Below are 13126 nucleotides of genomic sequence, written 5' to 3' on the forward strand. Positions count from 1 at the left end.
AGAAGAGAAGTTTCTCCACAAAGTTGTCTTTTAACCTCCAAACACATACAGTGACATACCTGCTCATTCATACGCGTTGTGCACATCTTCATCATCATCAAATGAAGCCAATACCTGTAAAGCTGACATCTTCTTTTCCAAGTCATTTTAGCCATCTTTGTTCTGATCTTTGTTTCATAGTGTAAACTTTATAAAATATCCTTAATTTTCTATTTTACCCTTGGATTTTTTTTGTTTTTTGTTTTGTTTTGTTGTTTTGTTTTGTTTTGTTTTAATTTATTTATTACATTTTTTGCCTGCATGTACACCAGAAGAGAGCACCAGATCTTATTACAGATGGTTGTGAGCCACCATGTGGTTGCTGGGAATTGAACTCAGGACCTCTGGAAGAGCAAGCAGTGCTCTTAACCTCTGAGCCATCTCTCCAGCCCCTTGTTTGGTTTTTTGAGACAGGGTTTCTTTGTGTAGCCTTGGCTGTCCTGGACTTACTTTGTAGACAAGGCTGGTCTCAAACTCATGGAAATACACCTGCCTCTGCCTCACAAGTGCTGGGATTAAAGGCATGAGCCTCTATGCCCAGCTCCTATTTTTAAATATAATATTTATTATGGTTAATTTACATAGAATAAATTTTACCTTACTGTAGACATAAATGGAATAATTCATTTAAAATATATATGTAGCATTTATACAGTAAACGAAATCCTATTTTAAATATAGTGTAATTTCCTGCTTACTACAGTAAGAGAGATAAATCAATGTATAACTGGATAAAATTTTTACTTAGATGAAGAATTCCATTATTAAGCTGTTTAAGTCCCTTTAAGTGACTGCTAAGTCAGAGCTTAAAATGTTCTTATAGCCAGGTGGTGGTGGTGCACCTTTAATCCCAACGCTAAAGATAGGAGGATGGATCTCTGTGAGTCTCAGGCCAGTCTGGTCTACAGAGTGAGTTCTAGGACATCCAGGGCTACACAGAGAAACCCTGTCTTTAAAAATGAAATAAAGTTGTTCTATGTTCAGTCTTACAGTGTCTTACAGGTCTCCAGTATTAGATGAAGTTTTTAAAGCTTCTCTGAGTCCCAGTTTCCATACCTATAAAAGGGGGATAATAGGTAGTAAGAAGCTTTTAAAAAATTGTTAAATTTCAGTTAAGAAAACAAATTCTGGCTCAGAGGTTAAGAACACTGACTGCTCTTCCAGAGGTCCTGAGTTCAACTCCCAGCAACCATGTGGTGGCTCACAACCATCTATAATATGATCAGATGCCCTCTTCTGGCCTGCGGGTGTACATGCAGGCAGAGCACTGCATACATAGCAATAAATAAAGAAATCTTTAAAAAAAAAAGAGCCTGGCATGGTAGCCCAGGCTTTTAATCCCAGCACTGGGGAGGCGGAGGCAGGCGGATCTCTGTGAGTTCAAGGCCAGGTTGGTTTATAAAAGCAAGTCCAGGATAGCCAGGACTGTTACAAGGGGAAACCCTGTCTCAAAAAACCTAAAAGAGAGAATAAAAGAAAGAAAGAAGAAAACAGAAATTCTGAATTTTATGGCTTTCCCACTTAAAGGTTGATGTTCTTTTTATCATAATTTTCTGAATAAATACTCTGAATTTTTAAAAATTATGACCTCAAGTTAGACAATGGTGGCACACATCTTCAGTCCCAGTCAGAGCGAGCCAGGTGGATCTCTGAGTTTGAGGCCAGCCTGATCTACAGAGAGAGTTTCAGGACAGCCAAGGCTACACAGAGAAACCTTGTCTGGAAAAACAAGAAAAAACAGACCAAAAAAAAAAAAAAATCATGGCCTTACCTGAGATATCTGTAAAGCATAGTAATATTATTATGCCCTAGAGCATTTGGGAGAAAAATCAAGAACTAATATTTTCTAAGTAGCAAAGACCAGTGGTCTCAGAAGCTTTCTTTTGAGTTTTAACTAAATCCTTCTCTGTGACAGCTCTAGGGAGAAGACACTGAAAACCTGTGTGACAGATGAGGGCTCTGCATCAAAAGTTAACCCTGAGGTTGACACCAGGATGGAAACAGGTCAGCATTGTCTCTGTAATCATAAAATAACCGAGACATCAGTTGTCTTTGCTGCCATAGCCAATCTTGGGTGGAATGAAGACAAAAGTGGTTGTGAAAACACAGATTTAAAGCCCAATATTTTTCTGGCTGCATTCCCCCGCCCCTTCTCTCTCTCTCTCTCTCTCTCTCTCTCTCTCTCTCTCTCTCTCTCTCTCTCTCTCTCTCTCTCTCTCTCTCTCCCGCCCCCCCCTCTGTTTCTAACTGCCAGAAGGACGCAGGGCCTTTCAGAACACAAGCTGTATATTCAGAGAATTCCGTTTCATTTACATCACCTTACATCATTTGTACACCATAAAATTACATTACCCATCCCCACAGGCTCCTGGGCATTGATCGCTAAGATAATTGATTTCCTTAGAGACTGGTGACTCAGCTGCATCCATTGTTGCCAACACCCTGAGCCTCCTAGGATTCCCAACCAAGCACCTTCTCAGCTGCAGAATCTCTCGTGTTTGCAAAATGGAACTTAACTGCCTCTTCTCGCATGAACTGACTTAGTCTCCACTAATATAATATTATTTCATTAGCACAGACAAAAAATTAATTCCAAGAGTTAAAGTGTACAATCTCTATTGAGAATAAACTGCCTTAGTAGACAGCCCATTTTCTTTTTTCTTTTTTAAGATTTGTTTATTTATTATGTATACAGTGCTCTGCCTGCATGACAGAAGAGGGCATTAAATCACATTATAGACAGTTCTGAGCCACCATGTGATTGCTGGGATTTGAACTCGGGACCTTTGGAAGAACAGCCAGTGCTCTTAACCTCTGAGCCATCTCTCCAGCCCCCTAGACAGCCCATTTTCGAAGAGTTTTGGAAGCACCACATTGGTAGTCCAGTACAGTTAAGGTGGTCATGTCTCAGACAAGGAGAAAGTTTTCCATTGTACCTGATACACCCTGGTGCATTAGCCTGCCATTCTTGTGCCATCTAAATCAGATGACCTTCACTTAAGAGAACTTCATTTTGCCTCAAGTTTTCTGTCCCTTTGAAAGACCTATTCAGTTGTACTCAAACTCTAAAAGGCAGTCGATTTTCCAAAGTTCCAGAAAGAACTGTAATAGCAAAGGATTAGCTGTGTGGTTTAGACAGTAAATGTTTTCAGTTGCTAATGTATAACGGTTCATTTTCCTGAATTTTTAATCTGTTCATGTGGGCATTTATTAAGTCGTTTCCACAGAATTTCCTTCCTCTTTTTTTCCGTTCATGTTTCAGTGAATATAAAATACAGGAGCATGGGTTGCTTGGTTTTGAATCAAAAAAACATTTTTATATTTCAAATAGATGCAATTTTTAAATAGTTTTGGTAAATCTTGAAATGCATGACAAAGATTCTGCTTACTTGGAATCTTACAACAAAGGAGATAACTACGTTACATAGCCTAGGTTTTTCCTAGGCATACACTTACGTATCCATTCTCAGGTGAGAAAGGCACTTTGAAGCACACTTGGACTGCCCCTTACTTACATAAGCTGAATTACAGCAATGCATCATTAGTGCATGGGAGAACTCACTCCCTGAGTTACAATGTCTAAGTTTACAGTCTGTTCTGAGAAAACACGGCTGCACTAGACAGCCCACTTGCGAAGGTTCTTTGAGGCACCATCTGTTGTCTAATTTTTCAATATAAAATTTATCTTGCTGCTTTGAGACATTAAAGAGCTTTGTTTCCCACTGCAAATTGTGTTTGTGCTAGGTCCTTGGGGAGGATGGCCAGTAAGCACTGTGGGTAATGCAATATGATTCATGCGGTTATGCCATATGAAGGGTCATGCCTCCGGCTTTCCTCCAGTACAGCTCCCATCAGCTCAGTTGTTCAAACAGTGCTTTTGAGTAAGCAGGGAATTTCCCCTGCCTTGCATTCTTGTCCTGTTCTCTCGAGCACACAGTCTTTGACACTCTTCTCACACCCTCAAAATAAGCAACTCAGGCTGTATCTTTAAGCCCCCTCTTAGTTCTGCCCCCACTGTCCTTGTTGATCTAACCCATTTTCACATTTTATTTATGAAATAATTATATTTATTATGTTTTCTATTTTCTAAACTATTAGTCTAGTTTGGCAGCTGTGTCGGTGCCTCTCTGCACCAATCCCTCATCTCTGTTACTAAAATCATCTCAGTCTAACTTTCCAGCCCCTCAAGCTAAATGTCCCCCCAGAGCAAACAAAGCCTAAACAGTTCTTGTATTTCATGGGAATCATCCCAACTCTGCTATTATCTTGGCTCAGAATCACATGGGTGTTGTCCTAGTTTTCCTTGTATTGCTATGATAAACACCACAACCAAAAGCAACTTGAAGAGGAAAGGATTTGTTTGCTTTACAGGTCCTAACCACAGTCTATTATTGAGGAAAGCCAAGGCAGGAACTCAGTTAAGTAAGGCAGAACCCTGTAAGCCGGCACTGAAGCGGGGACCATGGGGGAACACTGCTAACTGGCTTCCTCCCCATAGCTTGCTTAGCTCGGGTTTGTTTTGTTTTTTGTTTTTGTTTTGTTTATTTGTGGGTTTTTTGCTTGTTTGTTTTAAATATAACCTAGGACCATCTTGCCAGAGGTAGCAATGCTACAATAGGCTGGGCTCTCCATATCAATCGTCAGTCAAGAAAATGTCCCACAGACGAACTGTTAGGCCAGTCTGAAGGAGACATTTTCTTGGTTGAGGTGCGCTCTTCCCAGGTGACTCTAACTTGTGTCAAGTTGTCAAGCAAACAAACAATAACAAAACCTAACCAGAGTTTGCTGCTGCCGCCCCCTCTGAGCTCTGAGTTCATATTGTTCAGTGTGATGCTGAGCCCTCCTTCCTGTGTCTTAGCAGTCTCTGTGTAACAGGTCTGCTTAATATACTGAGCACAAATTCTGGCTGAGGTGCTGTCCGTGATCTCATCTAATCCTCACAGCCTTGAAGGTGGTTTGACAGCTGAAGAAATTGAAACCCAGAGAGGTGAAGTAGCCTGGCCTACTTATACCTACTTATACAATAAGAGGCAGAATTTGGGTGCCAAATGCAGTCTATATATCATCAAAGTTCTTCCTGTGGCTTTTTTTCATTAATTTTGTACTTTGATGCCAGATTAATTCTCTTAAAACACAGCTGAGATAATTAATTATATACTTCCACTGAAAGGTTTGATGGCTCCCACCCAGCTGCATTAATCTTAAACTCCTTAACCCTTATACAAAGTTCCCCAGGACCTGGGCCTCAACTTTTCTTCAGCCTCTCCTGAAGCCTTATCCCCTGTTTCTCCACTACAGGGTGCAATGCTCCACCTCCCCTGTGGAGTCCTTCCTCTGTCTCTCCTCTGCAAACTAATGTCACTCCTCTGAAAAGCTTTCATCAAACTCTACTTGTCTTTATGACCCAATTCAAAGTCTTTTCACTTAGCAAAACCTTTAAAATTAATCTATAAAAAGACTGTGATTTTTTTAAAAAACTGAAATGCCTCTTTTGTATGTGTGTGTACATGTATGTGAGTGCATGTGCACATGTGTGTGGAGACCAGAAGTTGATGGGTCTTTCTCAATCATTCTCTACCTATTTTTAATTTTGCATATGTGAGTGTTGTACATGACTGTGTGTACATATTTAGTATGTATGTGGGTGCACATGTTTGGGCAGAAGCATAAAAACAAGCTGAAGGTTGATGTCAGGTGTCTTCTTTGACCATATTCCATCTTGTTTATTAATTAGGTAGGGTCTCTCACTTGAACGCAGAACTTGCCAATTCAGCCAGCCAACCTGCCCCTTTAGGATCACAGGCGAGCTTCTGTGCCCACCCAATTGTTATGTAGCTGCTAGGGATCTAAACTCTGGTCCTCACGTTTGCACACGATGTGAAGGTCAGAGGACAACTTGAAGGTGTTGGTTCCCTCCTTCAACCATGTTGGTTCCAGCAACTAACTCAGGTCATCAGGCTTGGCAGCCATCGAGTTCCAAGGTCGTCCTTATCACTCATTAAAATCTATCCCATTTCAACTTGTTGATTCTCATCATCTCAATTTAGCCACGATGGTGTTTTACCTGGATAAAAGTGAGCAGGGAATGGCAGAGACTTCTCAAAATGCTGCCTTAAAACGAGACAGAAGAAGCCCACTTCTCTTTCATATAGAAAGCTTTTCAAGGCTGTTGTGAGATCAGGGACTTTTACAGTGGGATGATAAGTGCAGGGATTAGTAGCGATCTCTGCTACAGTGCAGAGGAGAGCAATTGAGCTCTGTGTGTCTACAGGACAGAACTTGCGTTAGCCTAGCAATAGTGTCAGATCTTCTTATACACCCAGTCCAGAACAATTTACACAGCTAATTAGGTCATAAGTCAGGCGGAGACAAGAATACCACAGTGACAGAGAAGTGGAAAGGAAGAAGCAGCGCTCCAGCACTGACTGGGGGCCTGGGGAAGGTTTCACCAGATGGAGGTGCTTGAGTAGGGCACTCAGTGCACACAGAAGAAAGAGTTGTCAAAGTAGAGAGAAAAGAAACTGCAAACTCACATCTGAGAAGTGAGGCAACATATCAGCAGCACCCCAGGTATGTCAGGTCAGCCAGTATAGCGGTGGCAGATAAGGACATTGGCTTGGCTTGTAACTGGCACGAAGACCAAGTTGCAAAGAGCCTCGTTACTAGTAACTGTTCATTTTTATGTTCATGTGAAAGTGGGTAGCAGTTTGTTTTTAAAAAGAGGCATGATTATATGTGTCTCTAGAGAGAAACTCAAGCTAGATTCAATCAAAAGAGGACCCATCTGAATAGAGCAATAATAGTGGGACTACAGAAGACGAAGTACAGCGGATAAATCCTCAAGAATGAAAAGAAAACCTGGAGATAAGCATTGAGGTGTTGTTGTTGCCGCCTGTGATGTTTTGTTATAAAACTTAAATTTTAAAAGAATTGAAATTATGAATAAAATATTCAGGAGCTATTGAAGAGATAAAAGTACAAGGATACTGAAGTTACAATTCGTGGGCAATCTATTACGGCAGAAAATTTTTCTTCAGTGATTGTCAGTTAATGTGAATGTTATTAAAGGGGATATTAGAAGTTTGAGGAGACAGAGAGCCTGCTGTGGAGGAAGACTTGCTCTTCAAAGTGTCTCTACCAGCCAGGCCCGGCGGCGCATGTCTGTAATCCCAGCACTAGGAAGGCAGAGGGTTGTACATACAGCAGAGCGACATAAATGAGAGACCCTGCCTCCCAACAAGAGAAAGGAGACTCAGCTCCTAAGTGCTGCCTGTTGACCACCACGGTCTCATCTTGGCACCCACACAACCACAATCAATACTCTATTTTTTAAAAGATTAGCAGCTAAAGCCAGGTGTGGTGGTGCATGCCTTTAATCCCAGCACTCGAGAGGCACAGGCAGGCAGATCATTGTGAGTAGCCAGTAGCCAGCCTGGTCTACAAAGCAAGTCCAAGACGGCTAAGATAAAGAGAAACCCTGTCTTTAAAAACCAAAAAACAAACAAAAAGATGAACAGCTTGACTAAAATGTGGGCAAATGATTTAAATACATGCTTCTCAAAAAAAAAAATCATATGCAACTGACCAACAAGCACATGAAACACCACTAACCACCAGGGAAATGCAAACCATAACCACTTCATACACATTAGGATTACAAGACTCAGAAGGACAGAGAAGTAAAAGCAAGGATGTGGGAAAATGTGATCCTTCATACATTGTTAATAAGAGAGTAAAATTGTACATCATCTTTGGAAAGTAGCTTAGCGACTCCTCAAGAAGTTAAATGCAGTTATCAGAAATTCCACTCTACTTCTGTGAACTGAGAGAAATTGAAATAGAAACACGAGTCTATGCAGACACTTGTACAGTAACAAAGCAGCATTATCCATAATGGCCAAAAAAACTATTGGCTGATTAATGAAAAATCAAAGTATGGTATATCCATATAAGGAGTAGCATTCAGCCAAGGAAGGAAGGAATTGCTGAGATATGCTATAGGCTATATCTCGAAACCATCATGCTAAAGGAAGGCCGTATGCAGAAGGCCATATTTGTATGATTTCATTTATATGAAATACGTAGAACAGGTAAGCTTATACAGACTGACAGTGTCTTGATGGGTTTGAGGGGGGGGCAGGAAAGGGAGACTTGGTCATAACAACTATGGGGTTTCTTTTTAGAATAATAAAATGTTCTGGAATAGCATCACGGCGATAGCTGCTCAGCTTTGTGAATATACTAAGAGCCACTGAGAAGGATTCTGTTAGGATGAAAGCAACAGTACAGTAATTACATCTCAATCAAAAGGAAATTATCCTCTAACCCCAAGAAGAGTGATTCTGTGCCATTTGATGACTGACTGTGATTTCAGTGTGAGAATCCAAGAACAAGTTTCTGTTTTGAGGGGTTGGTTGAGGCAGAATGCCAATGCCCAGATTGGAGAGGTACCAACAGGAGAAACCTTAGAAGTGAAGATAGTAAGTCTGCTTACAAATGCTGCTTGTGTATGTTTGTACTTTGATGGGGAACTCTGTTCAGGAAATTTGTGGCTGGGCATTAAAAGAGATCCGAGCCCAGCGGTGGTAGCATATGCCTTTAGTCCTAGCATTCAGGACTAAAGAGGCAGGTGATCTCTGGATTCAAGGCCAGGACTACACAGAGAAACCCTGCCTTGAGAGGCAGAGAGACAGAGAGACAGAGACAGAGAGGGGGAGGGAGGGAGAGAGGGAGAGAGGAGAGAAGAAGGAGGAGGAGGAACAGGAGGAAGGAAAGAGGAGAGAGAGAGGAAATTAGTATTTAGTAAAAAAGCTCAGACTATGGAGGATTTGCTTAAACCGAAAATTAGGTTGAAGGAAAGAAAAAGAACCCATAAGGCTGCAAACCAGTGTTAAGTGCTGCACAGAGTCATCTTCTGCAGGGTAAGGATGAGAGGAGGCTGAACCTAAGCCAGTTTGCTTTTCTCCAACACTCAGGCTGCAGCAACCAGTCTCTGGTTCGCCTTGTTTTGTCCACAGTGCCACAGTGAAAGCTTAACAGTTTCATATTTTCAGAAATGTAGTTTTACCAAACTCAGTTATCCTGTATTTACAGACAACATTTCAAACCCAGAAGGCAACTCAGAAATAGGACATATCTCAGAGCCCCAAATGGACTAAGGGCGCTGTCATTCTGTGCTTTCATTCACACTGGCTCTTCATAGTTTTCTGATGCCAGAAAACTTGCAGAAGAATGCATTGCTCGAAGAAGGACCAAATTTTTGAAATTGCTTTGATTCTTGTACAATCCTGCTTAAAAGAAAATTTTTCCTAAACCAATGCAAAGTACTCATTTTCAAAAGTTCTTCCAGAAGATAGAGGTCAGCCTAGAACTTACAAAGACCAAGCTCAGGAGCCTCTTGCCTTTCTCACACTGGGATGACAGTTGTGTGCCACCTAGTTCAAACGGGAGCTTCCAGAGTGTTTAACACTAGAAGGTATATTTTTTTTTCATTTTAAAAAATTATTTCTCTAATCATGTGTAAGAAATACTAGAAAACCTAAGAGTTTAGCATTCCTTATGAAATAGGTTCTGATTAGATTTCTCTTCTTACACATAAGGAAACCAGGGCAGAAAGAGCCAGGCTTGATGATTCAGTGCAGTGCGGTCTGATTAGAGCCCTGGAAATGTGTATAGAGCAGAGTCTGTTCTCGGCATCTGCCGTGGAAGGAAGCTCTTGGACTGATGTCAGACTTCATTACTAGCTCAGTAGGAAGTGTGCAAAGTGCTGTTTACCTTCTGACTGTCTACAGAACACCTCAAGCGCAGGAGAGCGTTTCCTATCCATGACCTTGTTTTTGCCTCCCTTCAACACTGAAAGACAGGTAGTGTAAGTTTTGTCATCGGTTGAACTAACCAAGTAAGAGAATTCAGAAAGCTGAAGCAGTTTGCCAAGTTCACATGGTTTCTAAGCAGTGACACCATGAATTAATCCCCAGTCATATGCTTTTCCCTCCAGTATCTTTCTGTAAGACATGCTGCCTTTGAACTCTGTAAGGACTTCATTGTATTCCTTTCTTTTGATATAGATTCAAACAAAGGACTTTTTATCCCCTTCCCCAACCGGGAAACAAAGGATTCCCTAGGCAGCCCTTCTGCAACCCAGGCCAGCAGCAACCCAGCTCAGAAATTAGACGTCTTTCCACTGGGGACACAGGTAATATATTCACTCTCTTGATGATGTGTTAACTAGCCAGTGACTAGTGCCGACGATGGAGTGTTGTCTTTATTTATACATGTTACCCTGGCACAGTGTTTGCTCGGTGTTGGTCCTCAAACAGGGATGCATCTGTTAATGGCTCAGAGCTGGTTATAATGTTAACTGTTCGGAGCTGGTTATAAAATTCCTTCTCTCTGCCGGGCGTGGTGGCGCACGCCTTTAATCCCAGCACTTGGGAGGCAGAGACAGGCGGATCGCTGTGAGTTCGAGGCCAGCCTGGTCTACAAAGTGAGCCCAGGACAGCCAAGGCTACACAGAGAAACCCTGTCTCGAAAAACCAAAAAAAAAAAAAAAATTCCTTCTCTCTACCAAATACCTCCATCTCTTGTTCTCGGGCCTCTTACATTTCCTCCCTCTACCTTTAATTATCAAGTCTTGTGTATCAAAGTGGCTTTCCCAAAAGCTGCCTCTTCTGTGTAAAAGACAGAAGAATAGGGTAATGTGCACAGGAGGGGCAGGCAGTGAGAAACTGGAGATAATGCAAGATTTAAGAAAAATAAAAATAGCAAGTTTTCAGAGGGAAAAAGTGGTGATAGAAGTCATGTGTCATTTTTATTAAAGTTATCATGTGTGAGCAAATATGACCTAAAATAGAACTGATGGCTTCTCCCTTTGCTTTGGATTTGATACTTTTGTAAGCAACAAAACTGTAGACGACAGCCACCCAGAAGGAGGGTTGATGGAGATGTGAATGGTCAGGCTGCTCTAGGGAGGAGGTAGACAGTGAGGGGGTTTCAGTCTCTGTGTGTGCTGCAGAAAGCCTTCTGATGTTAAAGGCGGATGAGCACATGTTTCTTTGTTTTTGGAGATTCTACATGGGTGCTAGGAAACTATCTCTGTTACCATTTCTTTTTTTAATCTTTCTATTTACTTACAAAAACAGAGACAATGTCTATTCCAATTTACAGTTAAATACTATTTCTCAGCTTAAACAAACAAAAACAAAATAAAACCCTCTCTAGAATTAATTCCTGACATGAGAAAAAAATGAATAACTTACTATCATGCTTAAGTTTAACATAAAGAAGTGCAAATTCTTTTTCTGCTAACTAAATTGTGTGTGTGGGTGCTAGTATGTGCTGGAATAGAACCCAAGGCCTTGGGCTAGCACTGTACCGCAGAAGTATATTCCTAGCTAAGATACAGAATGTTTTCAGATTTTTAAAATATATATTAGATGGATTTCTTCTTGCTTCAGTTCTTACCTAGTTATGAATCAGATTAACTTGCAGCTTCTTAAAACTCTAGCAGTTGGCTGACACAGTGGGCACCTACCTGTAATCCCAGGATTTAGGAGGCAGAAGCAGGATTGTAGCAAGTTTGGAGATATCTTGATTAGACAGGGAGCTCCAGGCCAGGTAGGCTATACTGCAAGACCCTGTTTCAGGAGAAGAAGAAAAAACTCTTTTTAGTTCCCGTAGCTAGTATTCAGCTTTATCAGAAAATGAAATAAATAGAAAAGTCCTTTAAATAGAAAGGATAAAATTGGAAAAATTGATCTGGGCTGGGGAGATGGCTCAGTGGGTAACATGTATGCTTCAGAAGCCTGAGGAGCTGGACTTGGGTTCCTATGTAAAAGGCATGTATGGTTTCATGTATGTGAAACTCCAGTGCTGGGGGTACTAAGTGCAGCAGGCAGGCCCCAGGGCCGGGGCTTACTGGCCAGCTGGAATAATCAAATAGGCGAGCCACAGTTAATGAGAGGCCCTGTCTGAAAAGTAAGGTGCAGAGCAATAGAGGAAGGTGTCCAACACCAACCTCTGATTGCTGGCTCACCCCCACATGGGAAAAGAAACAGTGACCGTATCTAATTTGTTTGTAGCCAAAATACAGTATTTCAGTGTTTGGTATGTCTTTTACCTTCTAAGGATAGTTTGTGCTTTCAAGGAGTCTCCATCCCTGCTCTGCAGCAACTCTGGAACCTCCTTGTGTTGTGACTGTTTTTAAATGGTCAACCCTGAACCCTGCTGGAAGGTCTGTTTCCCCCCCTTCCAGGGATGGGTGTCCTCAGTTAACTGGGATGCACTCTGCACTCCCAGTCCCATGAGCTATGTCTTAACACTCACAGATGCCTTTCTTCCTCAAATTTCAAACTTTATTTTTTAGATGCAAGAAGCAACAAGGAGGCAGACAAGTGACCCCCACCAGGAAGATGGTAAATATTTTACTCACTGGGTACTCAGTGAGCTCTGGATGGGTTGGAATTGGAAATGACAGTGCAGAAGCTCTGCATCTTCTGGTCAGCTGACCCTTCTTCTGTTTTCCCCCAGAGACTTCCCCAAAAATGCTTCTGGGAGGTTTTTCTGCTTGAAGAGTGAAGGTTTCCTTCTGCACTGTCTCCTTTTCTTACTTTTCTTGCCTTCTTTTAGATTTGTTATTTTTCTCTCTACCATATTTAAGTTCTACCATTTGTATCTTTTTAGTATTATTCCCCAAATGACAATATTTTTAACTTACACAATTTACAATTTGTCAATATCTTAATTTTTTTCTTCTTTTAAGTTTTCTCTTAGGTAAATTAAAAACCATAAATGGCCAGGCATGGTGGTGCACGCCTGTAATCCCAGCACTCTGGAGGCAGAGGCAGGGTGATCTCTGAGTTTGAGGCCAGCCTGGTCTACAGAGTGAGTTCAGGGACAGCCAAGGCTACACAGAGAAACCCTGTCTTGAAAAGCCAAAACCAAAACAATAAAACAAAGCGAAAACCATAAAGAGACTTTTCTCCTTTTAGTTCCCCATGCCCCAAAAGTTACTGCTCCTACAGAGCTCTGCTTCCATGACTTGAGCCTGAGACTTCATGTGTGCTGCGCAAGTGCTCCGCCCTGAGAT

At 41.5% G+C, this 13126-nt stretch overlaps 1 protein-coding gene across 2 annotated transcripts in view; it reads left to right on the forward strand.

Annotated features, from left to right (window-relative positions):
* The window catches only part of Lrrc36 (leucine rich repeat containing 36), a 50626-nt gene that overhangs the window by 19039 nt on the left and 18461 nt on the right, over nt 1–13126 (forward strand). For both annotated transcript variants that reach the window (XM_051168832.1, XM_051168831.1), the window contains exons 5-7: nt 1955–2043; nt 10107–10234; nt 12404–12452. In XM_051168832.1, the coding sequence (XP_051024789.1) occupies nt 1955–2043; nt 10107–10234; nt 12404–12452 (266 nt within the window). The remainder of the gene's footprint in view (nt 1–1954; nt 2044–10106; nt 10235–12403; nt 12453–13126) is intronic.

The sequence above is a fragment of the Acomys russatus genome, chromosome 26 (assembly GCF_903995435.1).
Source record: "Acomys russatus chromosome 26, mAcoRus1.1, whole genome shotgun sequence".
Taxonomy (NCBI): domain Eukaryota; kingdom Metazoa; phylum Chordata; class Mammalia; order Rodentia; family Muridae; genus Acomys; species Acomys russatus.